Source organism: Nothoprocta perdicaria, unplaced genomic scaffold (assembly GCF_003342845.1).
Source record: "Nothoprocta perdicaria isolate Ctin4 unplaced genomic scaffold, notPer1 scaffold_3, whole genome shotgun sequence".
NCBI lineage: Eukaryota > Metazoa > Chordata > Aves > Tinamiformes > Tinamidae > Nothoprocta > Nothoprocta perdicaria.
In genome coordinates, this window is record NW_020455532.1 from 373,211 (window position 1) to 400,826 (window position 27,616).

The 27,616-nt window shown below is 64.4% G+C and overlaps 3 protein-coding genes across 3 annotated transcripts in view; 2 read left to right on the plus strand and 1 right to left on the minus strand.

Moving 5' to 3' along the window:
• Positions 1-7,270, minus strand: part of KIAA1755 (KIAA1755 ortholog) — a 7,933-nt gene extending 663 nt beyond the window's left edge. The window contains 14 exon segments of the mRNA XM_026041970.1: positions 27-149; positions 560-679; positions 922-1,060; positions 1,738-1,886; positions 2,068-2,166; positions 2,273-2,389; positions 2,510-2,596; positions 2,703-2,796; positions 3,398-3,521; positions 3,796-3,954; positions 4,054-4,508; positions 4,647-5,293; positions 5,531-5,728; positions 7,217-7,270. Coding sequence (XP_025897755.1) covers positions 27-149; positions 560-679; positions 922-1,060; positions 1,738-1,886; positions 2,068-2,166; positions 2,273-2,389; positions 2,510-2,596; positions 2,703-2,796; positions 3,398-3,521; positions 3,796-3,954; positions 4,054-4,508; positions 4,647-5,293; positions 5,531-5,728; positions 7,217-7,219 — 2,514 coding nt within the window. The 5' untranslated portion in view covers positions 7,220-7,270.
• Positions 7,271-11,346: 4,076 nt separating this feature from the next.
• BPI (bactericidal permeability increasing protein) lies at positions 11,347-17,327 on the plus strand. Its single transcript, XM_026042100.1, has 15 exons — positions 11,347-11,470; positions 11,920-12,034; positions 12,340-12,468; positions 12,715-12,870; positions 13,318-13,381; positions 14,842-14,905; positions 15,234-15,325; positions 15,414-15,590; positions 15,714-15,773; positions 15,908-16,075; positions 16,176-16,243; positions 16,357-16,399; positions 16,671-16,734; positions 17,003-17,079; positions 17,268-17,327. The coding sequence occupies exons 1-15, from the start codon at positions 11,347-11,349 to the stop codon at positions 17,313-17,315; spliced, it is 1,449 nt and encodes a 482-aa protein (XP_025897885.1). The 3' UTR covers positions 17,316-17,327.
• An 899-nt stretch (positions 17,328-18,226) lies between these two features.
• CDK5RAP1 (CDK5 regulatory subunit associated protein 1) lies at positions 18,227-24,861 on the plus strand. The gene is made up of 13 exons (XM_026042204.1): positions 18,227-18,232; positions 18,318-18,421; positions 18,840-18,874; positions 19,594-19,694; positions 19,868-20,078; positions 20,658-20,778; positions 21,061-21,291; positions 21,525-21,622; positions 21,735-21,790; positions 21,865-21,995; positions 22,994-23,143; positions 23,768-23,905; positions 24,054-24,861. Exons 2-13 carry the CDS (start codon positions 18,344-18,346, stop codon positions 24,129-24,131), a joined length of 1,428 nt encoding a protein of 475 aa, XP_025897989.1. The 5' UTR covers positions 18,227-18,232; positions 18,318-18,343; the 3' UTR covers positions 24,132-24,861.
• The last annotated feature ends 2,755 nt before the right edge of the window (positions 24,862-27,616 follow it).

The following is a 27,616-nucleotide window of genomic DNA, read 5'->3' on the forward strand; positions in this document are numbered from 1 at the left end:
CCGCGGCGCCCGCGCGCGCCCCGCACCTGCAGCACCATCTCCTGCAGCCTGCCCAGGGAGCCGTGCAGCGAGAGCGGCCGCGAGGAGCCGYGCGCGTCCGCCAGGCTCCCGGCCGGGCTCTCCCTGCGCTCCGCACCCGCTCCTGTGATCTGCAAGGCAYGGCCGGGGGGCCCCTCAGCAGCGGTGCTGCCGTTCTGCGCTGCACCCAGAGGATCCCCGCGGGTGTGTGAGAAGTGAAGGGGATGGGGGGCCAGCCCCATTGTGCCCAGCTCTGCGGAGCTGCCACCGCAGCCCCAGGCACCCCGGGGAGCAGGACACCCCCATGTGCAGGCACAGACCTCGGTGGGCACCGAGAGCTGCCGCGCAGCCTGGGCAGCTGCAGGAGAGCCCTGCTGCAAACCAAATCTSGGGCCGGTTGCACGGACACGTGCAATGACGCTTCTCACTCTGCGTTTTCATCTCTCTGCTGAGTGCCTAGCAGGGAGCCTGAGCCGCAAAGCAGCTCTCACGGTGGGGATGCCCTGAGGCCAGTGTCACAGAAAACCTCCCCCTCACATACCATTGCCTGGTCGAGGAGCTCCTCAAAGCGCTCGGAAGGTTCCCCGGAGCCATTGGGGCTGCCCCAGGCACTCAACTCCTCCCGCCGAGCTGCCACTTCGCCATCCAGCCAGCGCCCGAGCTGCCACAGGAAGGGGAGAAAGCGGTTCCCGTTGGAGCCGCGATCCGCAAACGGCTTCCTTGGGAACTCCCTTTCCTTCCCTCCGGTTATCTTGATCCCTGGCTTGCTTGCGCCCAGCATCCCCGTAATTAAAATCAAAGCTCCGGGCAATCCTGCTATACTCCAGCTTTCCTTTACCATCAAAAGCCTTGGAAAGGGGCAGGTTTCGTTCGCTGCTCTGCAAGGGCCCAGGCCCCGCTCACCTCTCCGAGCTCGGCCTCCAGCTCCCCGGCCTTGCGCAGGACCTCCAGGTGCTGCAGGCAGCTGTTGGACGTGGACACCAGCTCGTGCAGCTCCTCCTCCAGCTGCTCGTAGAGGCGCTCGGCTGCCTCCAGGCTGCTCCTGCCGGGTGTGCGCTCAGTGCTGGTGCTGTGTGGCACCGGTGCGCGTGGCACCRCGGGCCAAGGGCAGCGCTGCCCGGCGCGTGCGGCATCGTGTGGGACACGGGCAGCACTGCCCGGTGCGTGTGGCATCGTGTGGGATATGGGCAGCACTGCCTGGTGTGTGCAGCTCTGTGTGGGATATGGGCAGCAGGGCAGGACAGCAGCAGCCTCGTGGGACACAGCAGGGAGAGTGTGCCAGGGAGGGGTGTGAACAGCACCGTAGACATGTGCAGCGTGGCAGGACCTGTGTGACACTGTGGGGAGCAYGCGGGCAGCACCGAGGGCAGACTTGGCATCGTGGATGTGCACAGTGCAGCAGGACACGTGTGACACTGTGGACGTGTGTGGGCAGCCTCGGGGGCAGGCTCGGTGTCGCCTGTGCACGGATGCGCGCGGCACAGCACGGCGCGACACCCGCGGCACTGCCGGCCACGCAGCTGCGCCAGGGCCTGGCCCCATCTAGTGGCAGCCCCGAGATGACCCCGCCGGGCGCCTGCAGCCTGGACAAGAGGCACAGGGAGAGTGTCCACGGGACCAGCGCTTGGGGAGCTGCCCGGGGCTCGGTGGGGACGCGCGGYGCAGCAGGGGGGCCGGCACACGGCCAGCGGCGCCGGGCGCTCCGTGTCCCGCGCTTACCTGGCATGGGGCGAGGCGCCGAGGCGGGCAGCCTCCCTGCGCAGCCGGGCCAGCGCGGCGCCGCCGTCGCGCTGCAGCCCCGCCAGCTGCGGCTCGCGCAGCAGCGCGCGCATCAGCTCCCCGTGCCGCGCGATGCGGGCGGCCGCCTCCTGCGGGCACGGACATGGGCATTTGCTTAGTGTGCGGCTCCCGGCCCCACGCTCCATCCTGCAGAGCTGGCACTGGGCACAGCGTGGGAAGCAGCTACCGGGCTGGAGCGTGGGGCAGGGCCGGAGCACCAGGCCRGGGCAGCAGGACAGGGATAGGAGCAGGGCGCAGCCCGGTGGTTACCTGGGGTCCCGCGGGGCCGGCGGTGCCGCGCAGCTCCCGGGTGCAGCTCCGCAGCAGCTCCAGCGCCTGCTGCAGGCTGCCCGTGAAGGGCTGCAGCCGCTGCGGGAGAGCCGGTGTCAGCGGGGCCGGCGGCCGCGCGGAGGGGATGTGACACCCGAGGGCACCCGGGGTGCAGGAGCAGGGCCGCGACCGCGGGCACAGACACCTGGAAGAATTGCACCCACTCGCCGTGGCAGTAGGGGAAGGAGCCGTCCAGCTCGTGCGTCACCTGGGAGCTGTCGACGTAGCGGCCCAGAGCCCGCAGTGACRGCACCGTCTCCACCTGTGGGGACACAGACGGGAGCCGAGGCATTCAGGCTGGGCTCAGGGCACTCCGACCCCACGCATCCCACCTGGACAGGGCTGCGGGGCTCCCATGTGTGGGCGCAGGCAGGACACTCACCTGCAGCCCGGGCAGCTTCTCGCGCGGCACCGCCAGCTCCTTCTCGGCCAGCAGCAGGACCGTGCGGATGGCGCCGGGCGCGCGGCTCTGTGGGCACGAAGACAGGCAGGGCCAGCGCTTAGCGCCCTGCGCGCCCCACGCCACCGTCACAGCCCCGGCAGAGCCGGGCGGCCGCGGGCCACTCATCACAGACCTGCACGGAGCGGAGCGCCGCGTACAGCACCGGGGACGGCGGCTGCTTCCTCGCGTCCACGAGCACCGTCAGCCCCCCAGCCGCCGCGTCCTTCCTGGCGGGAGGAAACAAGACACAGCCCTGGGACAAGAGGCACGGGGAGCGCGGCCCTGGCAGCGCCGCCCTCGCCGAGTCGGGGCACTGCAGGGGTACGCTGATGCCCTCGTCCTGCAGGGCACCAGAGCTGGGAGATGGTGCCCCGGCCTCAGCAGAGGCGCCGCTCCGGCTCCTCATCCCAGCTGACTGCCAAGCGGAGCGGGCGGGAGGGCATGGCACCACATGGGCTGGGATGTGCCTGGGTCGGAATGTGCCTGGCTGCTGTGCATGGCAGGTGCCCAGGCCAGCACGCGCCGGCACGCGCTCAAGCTGGCGCATCTCGGATGTCCCCAAGCCAGGATGTGCCCAAGCTCGTGTGTAAGGGATGTGCCTAGGCTACTGTGCATGGCGTGTGCCCAAGCTGGCACGGGCGGGGATGTGCCCATGCTAGAGTGTGCAGGATGTGCCCAAGCTGGCATGCATGGCATGTGCTCAAGCTGGCACAGGCTGGGATGTGCCCAAGCTGGCATGCATGGCAYGCTGGGCTCCCCACTCTGGGCACCCCACACTGCTGGGACCCCCGAGGCAGCCGAGGGGGACCCCGGAGCGCTGGCGCCTACCTGGGCACGGAGCACAGGTAGAGGAGCAGTCGCGCCACCTCGTCGGCCGAGCACCACGGAGCCTCCCAGGCGCTGCCGCTCGCGCTCACCTGGAGGAGCGGCCGGCCCAGCTTGTCGGTGCTCCCTGCAAAGGAAGGCAGATGCGGAGCCACTGGCCCTGGAGCACCAGAGCATGGGAACGTTGGAGCATGGGAATAATGAAGTGCAAGAGCGTCAGAGCATGGGAACATCAGAGCATGGGAATACTGGAGTATAGGAGCATCGGAGCACTGGAGCCTGCTCCCCTGAGGGCAGTAGCCCCCACAGGCAGAAACGGCTGCAAAACCCTGGCAGTTTTGCAAAGCCCGAGGAGCAGTGAGCGCTTCCGTGGCAGCGGAGGCAGCCTGGGTGCCCAGTACCTGGCAGACACACGATGCCGGAGAGCAGGAGCCCGGTGTGCAGGTCCTGCCAGGCCAGCGGCCGCGGGGCACCGTGTTTGGCTTGGTGGGGCTCAGTGGCACTGTGGGTACTCGGTGGGGACCCGTCCTCTGCGGTGGCATCTGCCACCAGGGCTGGCCCTGCCCATGAGAGCGAGATGGAGGTGAGGGAAGGAGAGGGCAGGGGTGCCAGATCGGAGCTCTGCCGCGTTGGGCCCCAGCCGGGCCCTGTGCCGCTACCTTTGCTGGTGCCTTTAGCTCGGCCCATCCTGGGCGAGTAAATGGCCGTCATCTTCCTCCAGGGCCCCTCGGGGTGGCCGGCGGCCCGGTCCGCSGCACAGCCACCCCCGGGCGATGCCCCGAGCCGGGCGCCCTTCAGGAAGGAGAACCTGTGGCTGGAGGCCGGTGCCTCTGGGCGAGCCGGGGGCYGGAGCGGGTCGGGGTCACCGTGCACGGGGGCCCCCTCGGCGCCGGCGGGCGGGCAGCAGCGGAGCCGCACGGGSCTGCTGCCGGGGCAGGGTCGGGACTGCTCTGTGCTGGTGCCCGCGCCTGGCGCGTCCCTGGGGCCTGCGGGCTCCTCCAGGATGGCACCCATGAGCCCGGGCCCRAAGCTCACGGGGTTCTGCAGGGCGGCCAGGTAGGAGTCGCGGTAGCGGCCGCGGGGCCCGAGGCACCGGGGGTCCCTGGGGAGCCCCCTGCCTGGGCCGGGCATGCAGGTGCCCTCGGAGCCTGTTCCGGTGCTGCGGCGCTGGCCCTGAGCCCTCTGGGCCGATGGCAGCGACCGTGCCAGCAGCTCCAGCTTTTCCTGCGACAGCTCCAGCAGCTCCACGTACTCCCCGGCCAGCTCCGGGCTGAGGGTCTCGCCCGGGCCGGGCACCGGCCGCGGCGCCGGCTCCTGCCGCGGTGCCAGCTGCTCCACCTTGATGAGCCCCGGGTATTTCCCGTGGCACGAGGCGCTGCAGCCGTCGCTGCAGCCCAYGAGGTTGCAGTAGGGTCCTGCCGCACTGGCCGCGCACAGGCGCCCTGGAGCGCGCGGCGGTGCCGGCTCCGCGGCCGCCCCCGGAGCTCCCGCCGGAGAGGAGGCTGCGGCGGGGCAGGAGGCTCCCGCCCGGCGCTGCTGCACGAACTGCGGCGTGGCRATGCTGCTCCAGGGCAGCGGGGCCACGCCGTCCTCGCTGGCCACCAGGCAGGCGTGCAGCGGCGCCCCGTCCTGCCCGCGGTTGATGCCCTCCAGCCACTCGTGCGTGAAGAGCAGCGCGTAGGTGGCCTCGGGCAGCGGCGTCTCCTGCACCGTGCGCAGGTCGCGGGAGAGGTGCTTGAGGGTGATGCGGGCGGCGCGCTCGGCGCAGGGCTCGGCCTGCAGGTAGAAGTCGCCGGCGCGCAGCAGCAGCGGGTTGAGCGGCGCCAGGTGCACCACGACCTTCTCGCGCAGGCACAGCGGCCAGCCCTCGTGCAGGAAGACGCAGTCCATGTAGGGAGCCTGGCCGGGAGGAGGGGGCGGCCTGGGCAGGAGCCTCGGCCCCCAGCGCCGTGTCCCGACACTCCCTCCAGCTCCTCGTGACTCCCTCAATGGGGATGTGCAGAGCCCAGGACCCGGGGGACATCCCTGAGGAAGCCAGCCGTAGGAGGCTCCCATGGGATAAACCCTCAGGTGGCTGCCCAGGGCCCTGGGCTGGGGCTGTGCCAGGGGCCCGGCCACGCAGAGCCCCTCGCTTACGCAGGCCGCCTGGCGCACGCGCTCGAAGAGGCGCTTGGCCGGGATGAGGAAGTCGAGCAGGCAGCGCAGCCCGTCCCCGCCGTAGCGGCTCTCGAGGAGGCGAAACACCTGGCCCAGCAGCGTGGGCGCCGTGGCCTCGAAGGGCGGGTAGAGAGCGCGCAGGGCGTCCTGCACCGCCGCGTCCAGCGAGCCGGGGTCCTGCGGGGAGGAGAGCGGCGCTGGGCAGGCCGCCCGGCGCGGAGGCTGCTCCCGCTGACATGCCATGAGGCTGGAAACCCCAGATGCCACCTCCCCGTGCGGGCACCGTGGCGGGGACAGGTGGCAGTGCAGGGTCAGCGGGATGGGCACCGGGAGGCTCCGCATTCACCATGCCAGGGGAAGGGAGGGAGGACGAGCTGCTGCACACGGGGTGAGGGTTTCCGGGCAGCCTCGCTGCTGGATGTGGTGAGCTCCAAGTCAGCTGTGGGAGGGTTTCTGGAAGGGGCTCTGCGGCCCCGCACGCTGCACACAGGCCTGACCCAAAGCTCCTTCCCCGCCTCRCAAAGGCCCGTTCCCGAGTTTGTGCTCCCAGCTTTGGAGAAGACCCCAGTTCCCAGGCCTTGCTCCCAGCCTGGTCCCAGCACCWCGTGGCTCCCGCCAAACTCGACACGCTGCAGACAGTGCGTGGGGCTGGAGCACAGAGCAGGGCAGTGCATGGAGTGGGGCAGCACGGGGAGACACCGACAGGGGCAGGGGCAGGGGCAGGGACGGTGTCGGGACTTCTCGGCACGCGAGGCCCGGGACGGCAGGAGCAGCCGCACGCTCGGGCTTTGCCTCGTCCGGCGCGGGACGGGGCTCCGCGTTATCCCTGCCGGCTGCTGCGGGGCTGCCCGGGCACCTGCGCTCCAGTCCGGACATTCACTGGAATTAGCTGAAGTGGGAATTAGATTCAGGCAACTAATCCCCGGTTGGGAGRCCCGTCAAGAAACAAAGTGGCCCCGATTAATTCAGCTTAATTAGCTCTAATGCGCTTTGCTAAAGCACTTTGCAGTCATGCTCTGCTTAATTCTCCTTGACTTTTCTCAGCTTTTCCATCCAGAAAGCCGCTGCCGTSGGGCGAAGCTGGGAGGGAGCGGTCSCTGCCCGAGCCACCCATGAGCCGCGGTCACGGAGCGCAAGGCTGGGGCGGCTCCGCACGCTCCCGGCTGCAGGAGGTGCCGGACCAGCGCCCGGCTCCGTCCTGGGAGCTCCCGCGATGCCCGCAGTGCCGAAGGGCCGTTACGGAGCGGCCGGGGCTCCCCCGAACACCCCTGTGCCAGCGCCGGCCCTGCCTGTGGCCGCAGGGCTGGGCAGCTGCCCGTCCCGCGGGGCCGCCGCGGCTCCGAGCCGCGACCGCACGGGAATACCAATTCCCTCCCCCGGCAGCTTCCCCTTTCAGCAGAGTCTGGCACCGCCAGGGCCAGGGAGAGAGGCGACGCGGGGAGCGGGGCCAGCGCCTGGCGCGCCGCAGCCAGGGCAACGAGCGGCGAGGCCGGGGGTCCTGGTGTGGGTGCAGCCCCGGGGCACCCCGAGGCTCCTCTCGCGGTGCCCGCGGGCGGCTCTCACCGGGGCCTGTCCCTCGTGCCGGGCCGCTCCACAGGCATCACCACGCGAGGGGTGCGCGGGCCGTGGCGCAGGGAGCTGGGAGTAGGAAAGCAGAAGCGTTACCATGTCCACTGGGAGAGGCCGAGGGGCCGGGGCAGGCGGCGGCGCCCGAGCCTTCCTCCTCCTCCTCCTCCTTCCTCGGGGGCCGCTCCCGACCGCGGGCGCTGCTCAGCGGGGTCCCGTCGCCGCGGGCCAGCAGTGCCAAGCAGGGGCCTCCGGGGCGCCCTGGCAGCCCGGCCACCCGCGAGGCTCCATCCCGGCGGCAGGAGCAGCGCCCGCTCCCTCGCTGCCCCCGCGGCTCTGCGATGGGAAGGGAAAAAAGGACAAAAACAGGGAAAAAGCGAGAGGAGAGCGAGCCCCGCGGGGAGGAGGAGGAGGGAGGGAGGAGGAGGGGAGGAGGAGGGGGCTGGCGGCAGCCCGGACGGCCCCGCCGCTCCCCGGTCCCCGGCATGGCGGGAGCGGGGACGCGCGGCGCCACGGGGCTGGGGTGGCTGCATGTGCACCCCTGTGCAGCGCCGGCGCCTCCTGCGCGGCCGCACGCGCCGCTGCCTCTCCCCGTCCACGTCCAGCGGCCGCTGCTGCGGGGCACGTTCTGCACCCTGGGCCCCTAGCGAGGTCTGGAGCTTGAGCCTGGGAACTGGGCCCCGGTGGCGTGACGCAGGCAGCGCTGCAGGACGCTGCAGCAGCGCGAGGCACCTCCTGCCCGGAGTGGCACGGAAACAACCGGAGCAAGAACCAGGGCCAGATGCGGAGCAGCCCGACTGAGCCCTGCTCCCCGGTGCACCCTGCTCCCCGGAGGGCCGGGCGCGCAGCCACGGCAGGGCCGGGCGCTGGGAACGCGTGGGCCGCGAGCCCCGGCTGGACGGGGCAGYCGCGCTGACGCTCGCCCGGGGATTAGTCAGCAGCTGGAGGACGCGCTGTGCAAACAAGCGGAGRCTGCGAGACGGTGCAGCTGGGCTGCTGGCTCGCGCCGCGGGGAGGCCGGCCTGAGGGAGGCCTCTTCCTCCACCGCTGCACGGTACGAGCGCTGCCAGGGCTCAGGCAGCAGCACGGGGCTCCCCGCGCCAACAGGGAGAGAGCAGCCGGGGCGCGAGGCCGGAGCCAGACCCCAACACGGCCCAGCACAGAGCCCCTCGCGCTGCCCTGTCCCCCATCCCTGTCATCACTCGGTCCTGTCCAGCGCAGAGCCCCTCGCGCTGCCCCGTCCCCTGTCACTGGCACCCATTGGGTCCCACCCAGCACAGAGCCCCTCGCGCTGCCCCGTCCCCTGTCACTGGCACCCGCTTGCTCCCGTCAAGGCCACCTGCCCAGCCCCGGTGCTGCGGGTCCCACAGGGCCGGCTCCTCCCGCTGCAGCTGCCGCCAATTGCCCCTGATGCTGGTTCATGTACTGGGGGCAGGGGCCTCGCTGCCCCCCGGGTGGGTTGGGGCTGGTGCTGTCTCTTGGCCCCTGTCTCGTTGCTGAAGTGCCCTGGAGCCGGCTGCGGGCACAGGGGGAGCGGAGCCGCGTGGTGCCAGATCCGGGCACAGCCGGTAGGACGCCCTGGTGCAGAGGGGCTGCCGAGGGGGCAGGGACGGCCCAGAGCCACCCCTGGCCGTGTCCCAAGTGCCACTATGTGACCTCCGGCCGGGGCGGCCCCGGGCAGCAGCTCCCGGGGCTGTGAGAGCCGTGTCCGCTGCGCTGGGCCCCGGGGCGCTGTGCGCGGCGCTGCGCGTGGCCCCGTGCCCTGCGCGGCACAGAGCCGCCATTCACCCCGCGGCTGCCCGCGCCCTCGTCCCCATTCCTGCATTTCGACTGGGGCCTTTGGCTGGCTGCACAGTCGTCMCCCGGCCTCCCGTGCAGCTCCCGGCTGTCGTGCGGATCGAGCCTGGGCAGGGAGCGTCTCGTGGGCTGGACCAGCCTGACGGGGACACGGCCAAGGGGCCCTTGTGGGCGGTGAGACCCTCTGAAGAGCCACCCCTGCCCCAGGGACCTGGGCAGCCCTGCGGGGAGACCCCGGCTGTGGCTGAGCCGGGGAGTGTCCCATGCAGGGGGGCCCCGGCTCCCCGCGCTGCTCTCCTCTCCCATACGGGGTTCCCGCTCCAGCCATCRCATCCCCAGGGAACCCAGGCACTTGGTGCTGATCCAGGCCCAGCAGGTCTGCCAGCTGGGACCCTCGCTGGAGGATCCCCCCTGCTTCCCGCAACAACCAGGCCAGGGTCATGCCGGGGGCTGGGATGATCCCRCAGCTGGGAAAACAGCAGCGGGGAGGGAGCCCCTGTGCCGCCCTGCTCTATTTTTAGATGTGGCCGGAGACCTGCAGGTGACGAGGGGCCGGGGGTGAGTGGCCGTGCGGGGACGTGTGTGGGGGCTGGACAGCCCTGCCCCGCCAGGGCTCCTTGCTGCCCTGCACCCCACACAGCCCCGCTCTCCGTGCCCTCAGCCCCGCTCTCCGTGCCGCCCGGCCTGGGGTTTCCCCAAGTGCGTCCCYGGCCGACGGTTCCTGCCGGAGCGGAGCTTGGCAAACAGAGGAGCSCGATAAGGCGCCGGCCGGGCCCCTGGGCAGGGTCGCAGAGCCCGGGCGCTCGTGGGCAGCGAAACGCAGCCCGTAGTGCTCCATGGGGCCGCTGCGCCCGGGCGCCCTGGCTCGCGACCACCCTCCTGTGCCGCCCGTGTCCGCGCGGGCGGCGGGGCAGCACGGGGCAGCCTGCTGGGTGCTGGCACGGTCGGTGCCRCGTGGGAGAGTCTCGGCTCAGCTTCAAAGTCTGCTCTGACCCAAGTGGAAACCTTCCTGCTCGTGCTTCCTCTGCGCGTGGCTCCCCATGAAAGCTCGTTTTGCTCCCAGAAGAGGTTGTGTCTTTCGTGCTTGTCCTGAAGGCCTTAAACGTTATGAAAMCACCCGCTCGGCTGTGGCATCGCGGACAGGAGGCCTCGGAGCRGGTGGTGCACGGAGCGGCAGGCAGGGCCGGGCCGTGGGCGCTGCTCTGCTCCCAACTTCCACCTTCCTTGGGAACTGAGCTGGATCTRAGCTCTCCTGCCCTGGAGCAGCTGCTGTGTGTCTCGGCCCCTTGCTGTGCCCACGGGCAAGTCTCATGGCCACAAGCTCCCCTTGCCAACACCATGGAAGCAGGACACGCCAGAGGTGGGAATCCCATTGCTGCAGYCCCGCTCCATGTGCCCAAGGTCCCCGTGCCATCCCATCCACGTGKGCCCTGCAGGCTCTAGCTCTACCCGCGGCTCCGTCGTCCCCGCGCTGACAGCCACGTTGGGAAACGGCTCCGTTTCACAAGGCGCGGTTTGGGGCACCAGGGCTGAGGGCATCCAGGGGTGATGTTTGCCAGTCAGCCCCGTGGGTTTCCGGCCCCGCTCCACTTCCAGAAAGGGAAGTGAAAGAGGTTTGAAGAAAGAGGTTTGAAGGGTCTCTTCCCTCTGCTGCGCGTGCTGYGGCTGGGAGCGGCGGCGCCGCGGGGCTCGGGAACACGGAGCTGCTGCCGTGCGGGAACATCCCGCCCTCCCRCCCGGGCGGCAGCGGCCGAGCTGCTTCCCCCTTCCTCCTCCTCCCTGCCCTGGCCCATGCACCGCTTCCCGCTGTCCTGAGCGAGGACACACTGGGTCCCTCGGGCCTGTGCACCGGGCCACGGGGTGTCCCTGGGTGGCCGCTCTGTGCCAGAGCTGCCTTCGGGACAGGAGAGCAGCACGTGGCTTTGGAGCAGCCTTCCCTTCTGCCCAGTTCTGGCCTCCCAGCCCCTGTGCCGGCCCTTGGCCCACGTGGGAGGAACCCGAGCTTTGCCCAGGGCTCCACTTGGTGCCTTTGGCTGGAGCCCYGTGGGGCAGGAGAGCTCGAGGGCAGCCCCGAGCGGGAGGAGCAGCCGGGCAGAGCCCAAAGCCAGGCAAGGGACGGCAGCGGTGCCGGCAGCGCGTGCCGGGCACCAGCCTGTGCTGCTGGCACCGCACCCGGGCTGCAGACGGGGCAGCTGCCCCTGCCCGGCCCGGCTGCCCTCGGGCCCCACGCAGAGATGCCGGGCAGGCGGGTGCGGGGCCAGGGCTGGGAATGGGCGGGTGAGTGTGGAACCAGGGCTGGGACCTGGCAGGCGGGTGCAGGGCTGCTTCCAAGCAGGAAGTGCTGTCCGGGTGCGGGGCCGCCCCGCGCGGTTCCCCTTTCCGYGGCTATAAAGGCAGCGGCGTGCGGGGCAGCAGCACGCGGGGCAGCGGGCATGGCAGCGAGGGCAGCGTGCGGGGCCGCCCTGGCCTGCGCAGTGCTGGCCGCCTGCCTGGCGCTGACCACAGCCACGAACCCCGGCTTCGTGGTCAGGATCACGCAGGCCGGCCTGGACTACGGTAGGTCGGGTGCCCAGTGGCCCCTCTCGCGGGGCTGCTGCGGGGCGCTGGCTGCTGGGCGCGAGGCCCCAGCGTCTCGGAGAGACCGGCGCGGAGCTGCCGGCTCCGCAGCACCGGGATCAACGGGCCCCTCGAGGAGCCGCCCTGCGAGCGGGACACAACTCCCCTCCCTCCTCCGAGCAGCGAGGCAGCCCCGCGGCTCCGGGACCCCCGGCTTTCCTGCTGTTCCGGGGACGGAGCTGCGCTTGGCGACCCTGGGGCTTAGGGAAGCCCCGGGTCGCAGTCCTGCAGCCCTCGGGGTAGCTCTGGAGCTGCCGGGATCTCCGCTCTGCGCGGTGCGAGCCGGGTCCTCGCCAGCGGCTGCTTTAGTGCCCTCCTGTGCACGCGGAGGACACACATCGGCAGTCCCTGCGGTGAGCGCGGCCCTGAGGGTCTCCGTGTCCCTGCAGCCCGTCAGCACGGGGTGGCCGTCCTGGAGCAGGAGCTGCACCAGCTGCGGCTGCCGGACATCTCGGGCGAGTTCCGGGTGCGGCACGTGGGGAAGGTGCATTACGAGCTCTCCAGGTGGGCCCCGGTTCCCGCCTCCCCTCTCYTCCTGCCCGCGGAGCCTTGGGAAGGGCCCCGGTGCCTGGGCAGTGTCCCAGGGGTGTCCGTGTCCCCGGAGGGCTGGGACGCTCCTCCCTGCCCTGCGCAGTGCAAAGGGGAACTGCAGCTACAGCATGGGGTGCAAGGGCTTTTTTTGCACAACTGAGCTCAAAGCAGCAGTTCAGCAGGGTGATGCATCGCAGAAATGCAAAGTGAGGCGATGGAGATGCGCGGGCTCGAGGGGCCACCTCGCAAGTGCTTTTTTTTAAAAATTTTATTTCTAGGTTAAACCTTCGCAGTTTCCGCTTGCCGAGCTCGCAGATTTCCCCGATCCCCAACGTGGGCCTGCAAGTCTCCATCTCCGGCGCCTTCGCYGAGCTGGACGGGAACTGGCGGGTGAAGGTGCATTTCATGTAGGTGCCCCGCGGCCCTCGCTGAGAGCATCTGCCAGCCGCTYGGGTGCCTCGCTCCGCAGGCCTGCGTCTGCGCTCTTTTCTTCTCCTGAAACCTCATCTTTCTGAGTTTAGAAATCTCATCTTCTCTGGGAGTTCTCTGCAAGGAGAAGCCAGAGCTAGATGGATCCCAAAGCTCCGGCTGGTTTGGGGTCCAACTAGCAGGAATCACTGCTGAAAAATACCCCTTCCTTGCCCTCCCCACAGCAGGGACCATGGCTCGTTCGACCTGAAGGTCGAGGGCCTCTCCATCGGAATTGGCCTGAAGCTGGGCACCGACGGATCTGGGAAGCCCACGGCGGACGTCTCCGACTGCAGCGCGCACRTCTCCAGCGTCCGGGTGCACTTCTCCGGCAAGTTCAGGTGCGTGACCTCGCTGCTGGAGCCTGGAAATGCTCGGTGTTCCTGCACCCGCCAGGAGAGCGCGGCCCTGGCACCAGGAATAGGATATTGGCACCTGTGGCCCCTTGCAGGCTGCCCTGTGAGCCCCCGCACCTACTGGCCCTTGTGCCCCGCTGCCCAGCTGCCTCTGCTCTCCTGCAATACAATTCCCATTAAGAGATGCAATTGAAGGAACTTAAATCTGGTCCGGGGAGAGGTTTTCCAGCGGGCAGCGCGTTGGTGTGCATGTTGGTTGTGAGTGGGTCTGTCTGCAAACGCAAGCACAACGGCGAAGCCGGCCCCCAAACCAGCACGGGAAGGATGTTCTCCGCTCTCTCGTGTCCCCGGTGTCGCTCTTCCCTGGCCGGCACCTCCGCAGCGTTCCCGGCATGGCAGGGAGTGACGGCGTCTCGCTGCTCTTCTCCGCAGCTGGCTCTACAACCTCTTCCACAGCGCTGTGGAGTCCGTGTTCAGGAGGAGCCTGGAGAGCAAGGTAGGGGAGGCGAGGGGCTCCAGCCTTCCCGCTGCCCCCTCGCTCCGGCTCCCGCCGCTCGGGCGGTGCTGCGGTGCCGGAGCACGCGGGAACGCGGCCRCTTTGGGGAAAACCGGGAGCGCCGGCGAGCGCAGCCCAGGCCCAGCGCTTCATCTGCAGCCCTTGCCAATGCCTGGTGTAAACGGCTCCTAATTAACAGAGACTTCCCTTTCCCTGCGGCCAGGCAATTTGCTCTCACGCCTCAGCCTGGCAGCGCCGCGCGCTGCGCTCGGGGGCAGCGCAGTGGCCGTCCCCGCCGCGGGTTGCGCTCGTCGGTCACCCCGTTGTGGGCAGCCCAGTGTCGGTGCAGCCCGGTGCCCGCAGCCCCGCACAGGGAGGCTGCGATACGGCACGGAAACAAGCTGTTAGCAGTAATTGCTACAAGGGAATCTGGCAGGAGCTCCAACCCCGCTGGACGTGAACCTTGCTCGGCAAGCAGGCAGCTGGAGAGGAGCAAATCCGCTCCGGCAGCAGAGCCGGGGCCGCATCCAGACGCCTGTGGCTACTCCGGATGCCATCTAGTGGCTTTGCACAGGCCACCGGGGAGCGGGAGCGGCAGACGGGCTGGCAGCACGACTGCAGCCGGGGCCAAGTGTGGCTTGTGGAGCGGCCCTGGCCTCCTCACTGCCTCCCTTGCCAAACGCAGGGATCTTCAGCGCCTTTTCCAAGGGAAAGGGGCCGTATGAGGGGCGGGAGGCAGCCTGTCCCTCCCGGGAAGCGCTGGATGAGCGTGGGCTGGCGGACAGTGGGCAGCAGTGCCCTGCGTCCATGGGGACGTGCCCAAAGCTCTGGTGCTCCTGCACCAGTATCACCCCCGCACCATCACCCCGTGCTTGTCGCTGGTGAGGCCAGTGAGGGGCTCATCCAGCACGGCYGTTCCCGTGTCCCCGCGGGAGCAGTACTGGAAGAGGCCTCTGGCAGCCTGTGGCCCCAGGACCGTCGCCTGCCTCACGTTTCCTGGGCCAGCGTTTAGCTCAAGTCTCTCAGKAAAGCCCAGCGTTCTTTCTCCTGGATGGGGCCGGGCTGCGCGGGGGCACGGAGGGATGGAGGTCCTGCTGACCAGCAGCACCCAGCTGGTCTTCACCGGCACAGAGCTGTTGGCCCCTGCGGGGATGGATTAACCCTTCCCGCTGCTCTGCTTAAGCGCAACTCTTGGCTGCTCAGCACAGTCCCTGCTAGCAAAGGCCACGGGGAAAATCCTGAGCAGGAGGGAAAAAAGGGCCTGAGCAGGATCCCTTCAAAGGGCCTTGATGCGCCTCGCTGCAGCCCCTTGCGCCTCGCTGCAGCCCCTGCGCCCTGCTGCAGCCCCTGCGCCCTGCTGCAGCCCCTGTGCCCTGCTGCAGCCCCTGCACCTTGCTGCACCCTGCTGCAGCCCCTGCCCCTCGCTGCAGCCCCTGCCCCTCGCTGTGTTTCCCCCCCAGGTGTGCGAGCAGGTGGTGATCTCGGTGCGCAGCGAGCTGCAGTCCTACCTCAGCACGCTGCCAGGTACGTGCGGGCGCTGCCTCGCCATGCCCACGAGGGACACGAGGGATCAAGAGTGTTGGATCCTCTGCCCCATCTCCCTTTATTTCCCCGCCCATGCTGGAACCATTGAGCGCTGCGTGAGCAGGGCTTTGTCACTGTGCCCCCGCTGTCCCCAGGCAGCTGCTCAGGTGCAGGGCTCCTCGCAGTGCTCAGAAGCAGAGGGAGCAGGGAAACGTGATCACTTCTATGTTTTGCTTGCAAAGAGGCTCGGGAGGCGCGGGCACGCGGGGCGGCTGCGCGGGGACGCCCGGGCCCCGCGGCRCTCACCTTCCCGCCCCGTGCTCGGCAGTCACGGCCAAGATCGACGCCGTGGCGGGGATCGATTACGCCCTGGTGGCTCCGCCGGCGGCTGCCGCCCAGGCCCTGGACGCGGAGCTGAAGGTGAGCGGCTGCGGGAGGCCGGTCTGGCTGCCGCTGCCGGCGGAGGCGGCGGAGACGGGGCCCTGGCCGTGCCTGTCCCCCGCTGCAGGGCGAGTTCTTCTCCCTGGCACACCGCTCCGCCGTGCCCTTCTCCCCCGCGCCRCTCGCCCTCCCGCCCGACCATGCCCGCATGGTTTACTTCGGCGCCTCCAGCTACTTCTTCAACACGGCCAGCCTGGTCTACCACACRGCGGGCGCCCTGGTCTTCGAGCTCACGGACTCCATGGTGAGGGGCGGACGAGGCCGAGGGCACGCGGGGAGCAAGGGCTGATCCTGCCCCGCTCCCCAGCGGCCTCGTCCATGTGGCCTCGCCGAGCTGTCCCCAGCAGTGACTTGTTCCCTGCTGCAGATCCCCAAGGGCCTTGACTTCCACCTGAACACCTCCACGTTCTCGGCCTTCGTCCCCCAGGTGAGYGGCGCGGCGGGAATGGGAAGCGGCGGGACGGTGTATCCGGGAGCGGCCGGCATGGGAAGCGCAGCCTGCGGGGCCTTTGCTCCCGGGAATGTGCCGCTCTCCCGGCCACCCTCTCTGCTCCCCTGCAGCTGGAGGAGAGGTACCCCGACATGCTGATGAAGCTGCGGCTCTCCACGCCGGCCGCCCCCTTCCTGAGCATCGGTCCCAACGGCCTCTCACTCCGGCCCGTTGTGGATATCCAGGCGTACGCCATCCTTCCCAGCTCCAGCCTGGCTCCTCTCTTCCTGCTCAACCTGGTGAGCAGGGCACGGCTTCCTGTGCCCTGACATTTGTGAGCTCCCCGCCGTGTCCCGCGGGGCCAAGCTGAGGACGCCGGGCGCCTGTGCTCTTTCCCAGACCGCCAACGTGTCCGCCAGCGTCGACGTGAAGTCCGGCCGCATCGTGGGGAACCTGACGGTCGGCAGGTGAGGGGCAGAGCTCGCCCTGCGTTCCGGCGGAGCCGCCGGGGCGCTGGCGGCTCCGCGCCGGGACGCGGCGCCAGGACGAGGCGCTCAGCGGCCTCCCGGCGTCTCTGCAGGCTCAGGCTCTCCCTGAAGCATTCGGACGTCGGCCCCTTCCAGGTGAGCTGCCCGCGGGGGCTGTGTGTGCTTGGCGAGCGGCTCCCGAAGCTGGTGCCCATCAGTGCGGGTGAGAGGGCGGCTGGTGGCCCGCGGCCGGGCTGAACTTGCCCGGAGCGCCCTGCTCCGGGGTCCCCGCGTTCATGGGGCTGCGGTCCCTGCGGTTCACGCGGCGCCGCTGTCACTGCAGGGCTGTGCCGCGCTGCCCGTGCGGTCCCGCCTGCGCTCGTGGCCAGCAGCGCTGACGCCTCCTCCTTGCCCTGTCCGCCCGCAGGTGCGAACGCTGCAGTCGGTGATGAACATCTTGGCCTCCAGCATCCTGCTGCCGCGTGTCAACGGTGAGGAGCCGCGGGGCCTGGGGACCGCGGCACAGAGCGCGCTGCTCCATTGGAATTAATCCCTGGGGCCAAGAGGGCCTGCGGGCAAACCCCGATGCTTGCCGGCACCCTCTGGGTGCAGTGGGGCAAGGCCGGGCGCCAGCCCCGTGCAGGGCCCATGGCGGGGTCCCGCTCCCTCCCCGGGCYGCGGCAGGAGGACGAAGGGCTGGGGTCCCTGCTGCCCTGCGTGTCCCCCCGTCCACGCGGCCCCGGCCTCGTGTCGTTGCAGCGCGCCTGGCGCAGGGCTTCCCGCTGCCGCTGCTGCGCCGCACGCAGCTCTCCAACGTGCTCGTGCAGTGGCACCAGGTGAGCGCCCGGCGGCGGGCACCGGCCCTTTGGAGACGGGGCTGAGCTGCGCAGGCGGCCGGCACGCACAAGGGTTCAGCCGCAGCCACCCTTGGGGCAGCCGAAAGACGGGGCTGCAGGAGCCTCTGCGCTCCGTCCCGGGGCAGGCGCTGCCCGGGCCTCATGGCCGCCCTCTCTGCCTCCCGCAGAACCTGCTGCTGCTGGGCRCCGACGTCCGCTACGAGCGCAGAGCGTGAAAGCCGGGCCCGGGCGCCGGCACCGACCCTCCCGCGGCGGCTCCCGGGCCGGCCGGGCTGCCGCTGGGAGCGCCCGGGGCTGCGGGGCCGCATCCTCGGCCTCCTCGTCATGGCGCCGGCACCGAGCCCGGGGCTGCCTCCTCCCCGGGGCTGCCCTGCAGCGCCAATAAAGCTGCTGTGCCCGGCCCCGGCTCCTGTCCTGCACTGCCAATAGCGCCCGGTGCCCGGTCCCGGTGCCTTCAGAGCCGCGCGGTCCCGCGGGGCGGCCGTGGGGCCCGTCGCTCGCCCTGCTCATTGCAGCCATGGCCGCCACTCTGCCCCTTCCCCAGGAACCCTCCTGTGGTGACTGTGGCGAGCAGTGCCCCCCAGGGCTGTTATCGCCCCCCAGGGCTGTTATCGACCCCCCCATCGCCCCTCTCGGGGGCACCGGGCCCGGCCGGCTCGGGGGGGGGGCGGGGGGGGATGTATTTTTATCCCTCCTGCGCTGGGAGCGGGAAGCSGAGCGCGGCCGGCAGCGGAACGGCAGCGCCGCGGAGCAGGGGCGACGGGGAACCACTTTTCCCGCGCGCGGCGGCCGCGCGCGATTGGCTGGGCGGAGCCGGCGGGTCCGTCCGCGATTCCGCCCCCCCGTGGCGGTCGCCATGACAACGCGGCCTGGCGCGGCCTAGCTCGGGCGGCAGCCATGGCGCTGTCGCTGTCGCTGCAGCGGCCGTGGCGGCGCGCGCTGCGGGCGGGCGGGCGCCTCCTCCGCGCCGCGCACGGCGGGCCGGGCGAGCGGGGCCGCCGCGCCGCGCTGCCCGCCGGGCCCGACCTGCGGCACTTCCTCGGCGGCGCCGCGGCGGCCGGGGCCGGGGCCGGGGCCGAGGCCCAGGCGGGGCCGTGTGCGGCGGCCGGGCCCGCCCCGGCGGCCAGGAAAGGTGCGTGCTGCGGGGAGGCCTCGGCGCGGTCACGGTCCCGGGGGGCCTCCCCGCCGGGCCTGGCCGTCACCCCGTCCCCTTGCAGTGTACCTGGAGACCTACGGCTGCCAGATGAACGTCAACGACGCGGCCATCGCCTGGGCCATCCTGCAGAGGAGCGGCTACGCGAGGGCGCGGGCGCTCGGCGAGGTGAGGCCGCGGGGCGGCTCGTGCCGCAGCGGCCGCCGGGCGCGGGGCAAGCGAAGCGCCATGCACAGCAGTCGGGGGTATTTCCCCGGCGCCGCCGCGTTCTGGCTTGGCTGGAAGGGGACCTGGGCGCAGCGGGGGCCCCTGGCTCATGGGGCGCTTAGGGACGTGGCGCTGGTGGGTTTAGGGCTGGGCTTGATGAGCCTGAAGGACTATTCCGAGCGTCATGGACGTGTGAGGTGACTGCCCCGGCAGGTGGAAGCCCTTGCCCAGGTTGAACCCCGCTCTGTGTTTGGGCACAGCTGACTCCATGAGTTGGGCGGTTTGATAGTCGGCCTCTTCACGTGCTCTGTGCAGCGGGTTAGTAATTCTTGGTGGCTTTTACAAGTTCTCCTTTTGTTTTTTTCAATCCTTGCTCTAGGCAGATGTGGTTCTACTCGTTACCTGCTCAGTGAGGTAAGGAACTTCTTGTCACTTCTGTTTTGTGGACAGTTTAAAGACATTTCTGTTTGAAAACCAAGCGAGTAAATATGTTCTRTGAGGAAAGAGACTACAGATATGAAACTGCCATTTAGTTTAGGACAGAGGTAGCTGATGTTGCTGCATACGACATTAATTGTGTTGTAAATTAATGTTCCTTATAGCAAGGAGAAGCTCTTTGCTACTGTGCGCTCTTTGAGGATGTCATGAGTGGCAGTTAGAGACCAGCACAGATCTGGGTTTCTTTGAGCTTTGCTTGTCTTTGTTTCTTTGGTGTGAATGTCATGGCAGTATAGGGCCAATACCAAGAAATTGGGGAAATGCATTTCTGAGAAATTTGGGAAATAGATCTATAAATATTATAGGGAACTTGGCTTGACTTTATTTCTCAGAAAGCAGTGCAAAAGCTCCTTCTCAGTTGTGAGGTGACTTGCACTTGCTGGCTAGGTCAGGCCTTCTCTGCAGGAGCTTAGTCCCTGGGTCATTTCCACAGCATAGATGCCCCCACCCAAGGGAAATGGGAGTAGATATGCCAGAGCCCAGGCAYGATACGTACAGCAGCAGCACGTCCGCGTGCAGTCTGATCGATCAGGTGGACAGTTCCCTGTGTTTAGTTAATCCTCCTCACAAAGCTTTTGTGCCTTCGTGTTGGAGCAGCTGCAAGTCGAAATAACCTCTGTTTTCCTGCCCCGCAGGGAGAAGGCAGAGCAGGCCATCTGGAATCGCCTGCAGCACCTCAAGGCCCTCAAGGCCCGGCGGCTCCAGGCTCGCTTACCTCTGCACATYGGGATTCTAGGTACCTGGCAGGACACGCTGTGGGGGGAACACGCGCTGCTCTGATACCCCTATCATGCTGCGTCTCCTTTCCTCTTTTGGTGCCATCAAGCCTTTTCTGCAGCTAGTGAGGGGTGCAGAGGTGTCACTGGGGATGGGCCCTTCCTCACGGACACCGCTCTGCTTTGGTGGCAGGATGCATGGCTGAGAGGCTGAAGGAGAAGATTCTGCACAGGGAGAAGCTAGTGGATATTGTGGCAGGCCCTGATGCGTATCGTGACCTCCCCAGGCTGCTGGCAGTGGCAGAATCCGGCCAGCAAGCTGCCAACGTCCTGCTGTCACTGGAGGAGACTTACGCGGATATTTTGCCTGTCCAGACTAGTGCAGGTGGTGCGACAGCATTTGTGTAAGTACCTTGTTTTCCTGTCCGAGTTCCTACGGTTGTTTTGGAAATGCTGTTGTGCAGAATAGACGTGTCAGTGCCAGCAGCTACCCAAGAGATGTAGTGCCTGGTTGCACTCGCTCCCAGCACCCAAGACCCCAGTTTACCCGAGCATTCGTTGCCTCTTTGCTCTCCGAGCGAGCCCTGGAGAGGCTGCCCTGAGCCCTGGCTGGCTCTGGGCTTCTGTCACTCTCCTTGAGAGTGCTGATGGTCTAATCCTGCTGCTGCACCAAGGGATTTTTGACCCACCAACATTCGTACTGTTTGAAAATGTGTGCTACTCATCCCTGCCTTCTGCTACGCCCTGTCACATTTTCCTATTTAATTTTTCTAACCTTCCACATATTGTCATTTCTATTGTTTTTTTTTTTCCCTTCTGTTTATGGGGAAACTGCAAAACTGGGTTCAGAGTGGGTGCTGTGTGCACTGCAGAACGAGCGTTGGAATTGGGCTGGCTGAAGGCTGGGTCAGAGCAGGGCAGGCTGTGACACGGGTGGTTCTTCCGGATGGTCCCAGCGCTGACCCACATTTTCCACGCTGCAGATCCATCATGCGGGGCTGTGACAACATGTGCAGCTACTGCATTGTGCCCTTCACCCGTGGCCGGGAAAGGAGCCGGCCCATTGCCTCCATCCTGCAGGAAGTGAAGATGCTCTCGGATCAGGTTAGGCACAGCCTCCTTCCAGCTGTCYCACACTGTGGTCCTCAGTGAAAGCATTGGTTTTGGGTGGCACCTTTCACTGGTGATGCAGCTTTTTTCTCTGGAGATAAAGACTACCTCGAGGTCCAGCAGTTACTTTTTAATTGCCCTTGTAACTGCGAGACAGACAAAAAGGGAGGGATGCTCTTGGAAACTCATCCTTAAAGTACGAGTAAAACCATGGCTGCTTCTGTAGCTTTAACCTTCCAAGTTATGTCTATTTTTTGCCTCTATTTATCTTCTTAGGGAGTGAAAGAAGTGACTCTCTTGGGTCAAAACGTCAACAGCTTTCGAGATATGTCTGAGGTGCAGTTCCAGTCGGCTGCTCCCGCAGYTCTCAGCCGTGGCTTTAGCACAGTCTACAAACCCAAGCCAGGAGGCTTGCGCTTTGCGCATCTCCTGGACCAGGTCTCCAGAATTGACCCAGAAATGAGGATCCGTTTCACCTCTCCACACCCTAAGGATTTTCCTGATGAGGCAAGTGTAAAATAGACACCTGGACCTCTGTTTGCAGGCAGGTAGCTGTGAGCTGGTATGTGTGTTTCGTGCCTTCTTCCCAAACGGAACAGCTGTCCTGGGAGTGGGGAGATGACTATGCTGAAGCTGACAGGCTTGTGATTTTCTGGCTTCTGCTTGGGGAAGATTCTTCCCTTTGACATTCTGACAGAGTTGGGCCAGTGTTGGGACTGTTTTCTGAATGCCCTTCGCAGGTCCTCCAGCTTATCCAGGAGCGACACAACATCTGCAAACAGCTTCACCTCCCAGCCCAGAGCGGAAGCACTCGAGTTCTGGAGGCTATGAGACGGGGGTGAGTGGTGGCCATGGAGAGCCCCTCTCCTGGCCTTCGATTCAGGGTGCCGTTTTCTCTTCACTGACGTCACGATTTTTTGACCAGCAAATCCATGTGTTACTTGTTGCAGGTACACAAGAGAAGCRTATTTAGAGCTGGTACAGCACGTGCGGGACTCCATTCCAGGTAGGGGCTCCCTTTGGCTCCGTCTGACCTCAGCACGATTGTATCTTACTGTCTGTTCTGTGTGTCTGTGACAGGAGTGAGCTTGAGCAGCGATTTTATCGCTGGGTTCTGTGGGGAGACAGAAGAAGATCATCAGCAGACTGTGTCCTTGCTGCGGGAGGTCCGCTACAACGTAGGCTTCCTGTTTGCCTACAGCATGAGAGAGGTGAGTGGAGGATCTGGGGAGAAGGCTCTCTCCTCTGTGTAGTCATCTCACCTAAATTTTCATTTTCTACTTTGTTCCTCACTCCTGAGGGTTGTTTCTCATAGTCTCTTTGAAAATAATGCCTAGAGACTCAAGATGTTGGTGAAGCTTTTTGCTTCCATGCAACACTTCAAGGGCATGTGGGTTTGTTTGGTGCTCATGCTGRGCAAGAGCAGTGAAGCTGCAGGGTTTACCGCCTCTCAGCATGCTCTGCAGAGCAACTTTTATGCCTATGAGGCTTCCAGCTCCCCTGGGTGAGCAACAGGGTTGATTATTGATTGGGTTACCTGGTTCTGCAGACACTCCAGAGTGATTGCGGTGGAGCAGCCGTGTCTGCAGGGACCTGACTGCAGGTACATTTGTCTTTGCTGGTGAAAAATTGTGCTGAAGTGGCTGGGCTTGAGTCCAGTTGCAGAGGCTTTCTGTCAGTCAGGGCTGGAGAGAACTGGTGAATTTTCGGAAGGAATAACCAGCAAAAGAGGTGATGCTTGACAAGTTTCCATTAAGATTCCCTTCAGGGCATAAGARGCTGGTGGGGAGAAAGGGCAGGAGGTTGGGAAGTGTGAGGGGGGGGAAAAAGGGAGTATGGATCAGCCTGCAGAACATGGAACTAAACGTAGTAGCATCCATAGACTGTCTTTGTGGACAACGAGGCAACAGACACCAGCTCACAGGAGCTGCTGAACTTCTGCCTTATGCAGCCCAAATACCCCGTACTTCCACCAAAAAGATGGTACAGAAAGAGTGTGAGGAAGTCAAGGATGTTTTTGGTGCTTGGGATCCTGCCAGAGCAGTGCATACAGCAGCTAAAGATGTTCCCTGAGGGTGCAAATAGAGCAGGTGACCCATGAAGAGCTGTTGCTTACTTGAAATGCAGCCCAGATGGCTGGGGTGAGACCAGGTTCTGATCTTGGGTTGTCGGGTTCTGGMGGAGCCACACTTGCCTTGTCCGCTTTCAGAAAACGCGGGCATATCACCGGCTGCGAGACGACGTGCCCGCGGATGTGAAACGGAGGCGGCTGGAGGAGCTCATTGCTGTCTTCAGGGAGGAGGCCGCGAGGGCCAACGGGGCCGTCGTGGGCAGCTCGCAGGTGGTGCTGGTGGAGGGGGTGAGTGTGCCTGGACCATGGACTTGCCCTTCTCCCCTCTGGCTGCTGATCAAGGGCCTCTAAGTCTATACACAATGGTATGCTTTCTATCTTTCCATCTCATCACATATTCCTAGGGCTCCAAGACCAGGTCTGTGCACGTTTTCCAGAGTGCTGAGCTGAGCACAGGTTGCTGCCTAGTGAGTGTATGATCCCTTTGGTTTAGGGCTTCAGCCACCTTGCTTCTAAAAACCTTGGTCCAAGTTCAAAGATAGCTATCAGGCAGCTGGATGAGGCTAAAATGATTAATTAATGCTTGTTGGCATGACACAGGCAGCATGTTGGTCCTTTGTGCACTTGTGAAGAKGAGGCTCCTGTGGCCGGTAGTGCTGGAAATGAATGGCATAGGTGGAGACTGGTCTGGAGCCAAGCTCTGAAGCAGCACAGGGTTTCTAGGACTGGCTTTCGTGTGCAGTTCCCAACACAGCAGCTCTGGCCGTAGGACTTTGTTTCACAGCATGCTTAACAGTGTGGAAAGTGGATTTTAATACTGCCGATAGTGCTCAATTAATTCCTGCTGTGCTAAAGCCCAGCAGTGAATCAGAGTTATTGCTACTCAGCTAATGTTCCCTATTCTCCTTACAGCCCAGCAAGCGCTCTCCCTCGGAGCTGTGTGGGAGGAACGATGGCAACATCAAGGTGATTTTCCCTGATGCCGAAGTAGAGGATGCAGCAGGCGAAGCTCTGGTCAGGGTCCAGCCAGGAGACTACGTGTTGGTGAAGGTGACCTGCCTAGAAAGTTTGTTTTCTTGGGCTGTTTTTTCCTGCACTGTGCTGTGCTTTAGAGCAGCTGCTGCCAGGAGAGCCTAAAACTAAAATAGATCTTTATAAGTGTCTTTGTTCCTAAGGACTGTTGTGCTGTTGCTTTCAGGTAACCTCTGCCAGCTCTCAGACCTTGAAGGGAGTCCCGCTTTGCCGAACCTCCCTCTCCCGTTCCGCCGGTTGTTGATGCATCCCTGCAGATGTGGGGCAAAAGCAGCAGATTTCCCCAGGAAGAAACAAGAAGTTTGGTCAGGCAGAAGTGGAGGCAAAACTAGGGATTTTCGTTTTCCTTTTGGCAACGACTTTCCACTATAGATCTGTGCAGCTTTGTAGACAAAAGGGGCAGAAGCTGCGCTTGGACTTGCCCAACCCAGTGACTGCAAGATCTCATATTTTCCCTGGTGCTCTGGCCCTGCTCCTGCCCCTTGCTGTGCTGCAGGTCAGTCTGTCATCGATCATGTCCTCTGTTTCATCCCAGATGGCAAAATCGATGTCTGCAGAGCAGGACATTGCAACTAGCTCAGCTGCATTTAGGAGCTGCAAAAGCCTGCAGCACCTAGAAAATACAGCCCCGACTGTTGCTGAAGAGGGACAGCACAAGAGGACAAACAACTCAAGAGGAGATTTGTACATTTTCTTTCAARTATCAATAACTTCACTGGTAGGAAGTGTGTGGAACTGCTAACAGAGAACCTGCCTCCTGCTTGTGTGATGGAGTGTGGCGCAGAACTGTGGAATGTGAAGTCGTGTTTAACGTGCACAGATGATGCTTAGTGTGTCATATCCAAGGACTGGGGGAACGTGCCATTTGCATGGGGGATATGAGGATCTAGGCTAGAGGGATCTACTTGTCCCTGGGCCTAAGGAAATGCATACTGGAAGGACTGGGCAGCCAAGTGTTGCCTGTCAGAACTTCTGGTGCAAACACAAGGAGTTTGGGGCTCCTTTTCTTTTTTTTTTTTTTTTTTTTTTTTTTGATATGTCCTTCCCTCTGCTTTACTGGAGAGGAGAAATTGTTGGTACCAATTTAAATGGCCAGTAACTTCTTGAAGTTCACCTTACAATTGCATTTAAATCAGAACCCACAGTTAACATGGGCCACATTGCCACGGTCCAACTTTGTCTGCCACATTGAAGCAAATAGCTATAACTTGCACTTGGGGCTAAAGTCTCTTGCAAGATGTGAGACAGAGTCATTCCTTTTCATAGGGATAACTTGTTGTTAAAATAGAACGTTATGAAAGGCTCTGTCCAGTGAGAAATAYTGAAGAAGCTGATCAAGTCTTTGTAAAGTAATTCCAATCTGAATTTGCAGGATTTTTAAATTAACATGAAAGAGTTTTGCTAAAAAGTCTCTTCTCCTCCTCCACAGGGTCTAAGTTACAATTATATCTCTTTGAAAACAGCATGGTTCGCTGAGTGTTCATTAAACCTTCGCTTAAGCAACAAATRCATTTTGCTGATTACCCCAAAGCTAATTCTCTCCTCCCAGAGGTGGCTCTTGGCGCTGCACAGTCAGCACTAATCCGTGTGGGTGTCCAAGTGTTAAGAAATGCGGCTCTGTGCAGCCAGCCCGTCCCCAGAGCGGGCAGCGTCCTAGCCCAAATTCACAAAGCACTTCAGAGGCCCCTGCTGTGCAGTGGGTGTAAGGCTTTGACAAGAGGATTTTAAGGAACYGAGAGGCCTGTTTGGTTTGAAATACCAAGGGAAGAAGCAGGACGTAAGCATCGTCACTCAAAAGTGACAGGTACCAAAGCCAGCGTGTACTTGCTAATAAAAATAACCAGGTTAGCTACCCTGCAGCATCTTTTTCAGGTCATTTTTCATGTGCCTGTTAAAACTGTGGCCAACACCTCCTGAGAAGGGCTGACACGCACCTTTCTCTGTTCATTCCGACCTTTTCTCCATGACCACCCATTTCCAAGCGAGAAACTCTGACAGCAGGGCCCCCTCCCCTGTCCATCCTGCTTTGAGACCGGCTGTGATCCTTTTACAATCATTATTCGAAGAACAAGGGAGTAATGAACAGGAGAGATGGGTTTTGCATTTTGCTGGGCAGGTGCCAATGCCCAGTGCTCTCGGAGCTGCAGGGATCATGGAGCTGCAGGGATCGTGGAGCTGCAGGGATCGTGGAGCTGCAGAGCCCCTGGAGCTGCAGAGCCCCTGGAGCTGCAGGGGTCGTGGAGCTGCAGAGCCCCTGGAGCTGCAGGGATCGTGGAGCTGCAGAGCCCCTGGAGCTGCAGGGATCATGGATCATGTCCCTCCTCGGAGCTCAGCGGCCGCGGCCGTGGGCTGAGCGCTGCAGGCAGCCGCGCGAGGCCCCTGGGGCTGTCAGCCGTGCGGCAGCGCCGGGAGCAGCCTCCTTCCTGGGGCTGGAGCTCCGGGGCAGTGTCTGCGCTGCCTGGCGCTAGGGCTGTGCCTGGAAGGAAGCTGCTGTGAAACCCGCAGCCCGTTCAATGCCCCTTCCCGCACCTTTTCTCTCCCCTTCTGCAGGCACCAGAGTGCTGGATTCCAAGGCAGGCTCAGTTCCCTCAATGATTTGTGCCTTTCTGCTGCCCAAAGCTGAACTGGYTTTATATTTCAGTGCCTCATTGATGGAAGAAAGATCTGTTTTGCCAGGGCTTCTGCTGTAAGGGCAGCTAGGGGCTGAACCATGGCGTTGATGCGTAGCTGCTTGCGTCTCTGCGGTTGGGTCTTGTAAAGAAACACAAATACAGGATGTGTTACCTCGACATGGTAAGAAGACCCCTATCCAGTTCAATTTCCACAGTCCCAGCGCTGCTCTTTGCTCCCAACCTGCTCTTCCCTACGTGCTCCCTYGGGAAGAAAACCACTGGCAACAACAACCTGATTCTGGAAGGCAGCAGCCTCAGGAAACAAAACCAAACTGCCTGTAAAAAAGCTATTTACTCCCGTGGCTTGGGAACTATTTGCTTGCCCTTTCTGCTCTTTATATTCCCAGGTTCCCAATTTTCTATTCTCACTGTTGTACAGAAGGGATTCCTAAGTCAAGGAGGCTTCTGTTTAATCCCTGCCTTGGACTATTCCTAGAAAATACTGCCTTGAAAAACATGTAGGAAAAAAATCTGCAAGAATCTACTTCCCAGTCATTTGCTAGTACAGTCTCTCTTGGTAATCGCTGGGGAATTAACAGAAGRCATCCATAGAAGCCGTGTGCTTGGCGTGTAAAGCGTTCAGGACGGAGCGCCRGCGCCGCGCTGGTTACGTGCGGGAACAGATCGAAACGTGGGACCGGGCGGTCAGACCCGCCCGGCCCGCGCAGCCGGCAGCACCGGCGCTGCAGGGAGGGTGGCACCTCAGCAGGRCAGCGCCGGCCTGCCGGGACCCTCCGCTCGGACACACAGCGGCTTGCAGCGGCGCAGAGCCGGGGCGCTCAGCTGTTTGCGCGTGGGGCACGCTCGGTGGCCCTTAGCGAGGTGGCAGCTCTGAGTGTCCCTATCACAGCAGCCTTTGATCTGATCCAGATTAAAGCAGGTTCTGGTGCCGCATGTGGCTCCAGGACCCCTCTCCTTCCCGGGTCCTTGCTGCCACCATGCAGCAGCCCTGCAGAGCAGCCCGTTTGTCCCCGGTCCCGACTCTGCGCTCCACGCAGCGGCCGCTTGCTCCTCTTTGCAGCTCCTTAGCCTGAGGACGGTCTCGGAATAGCCCGAG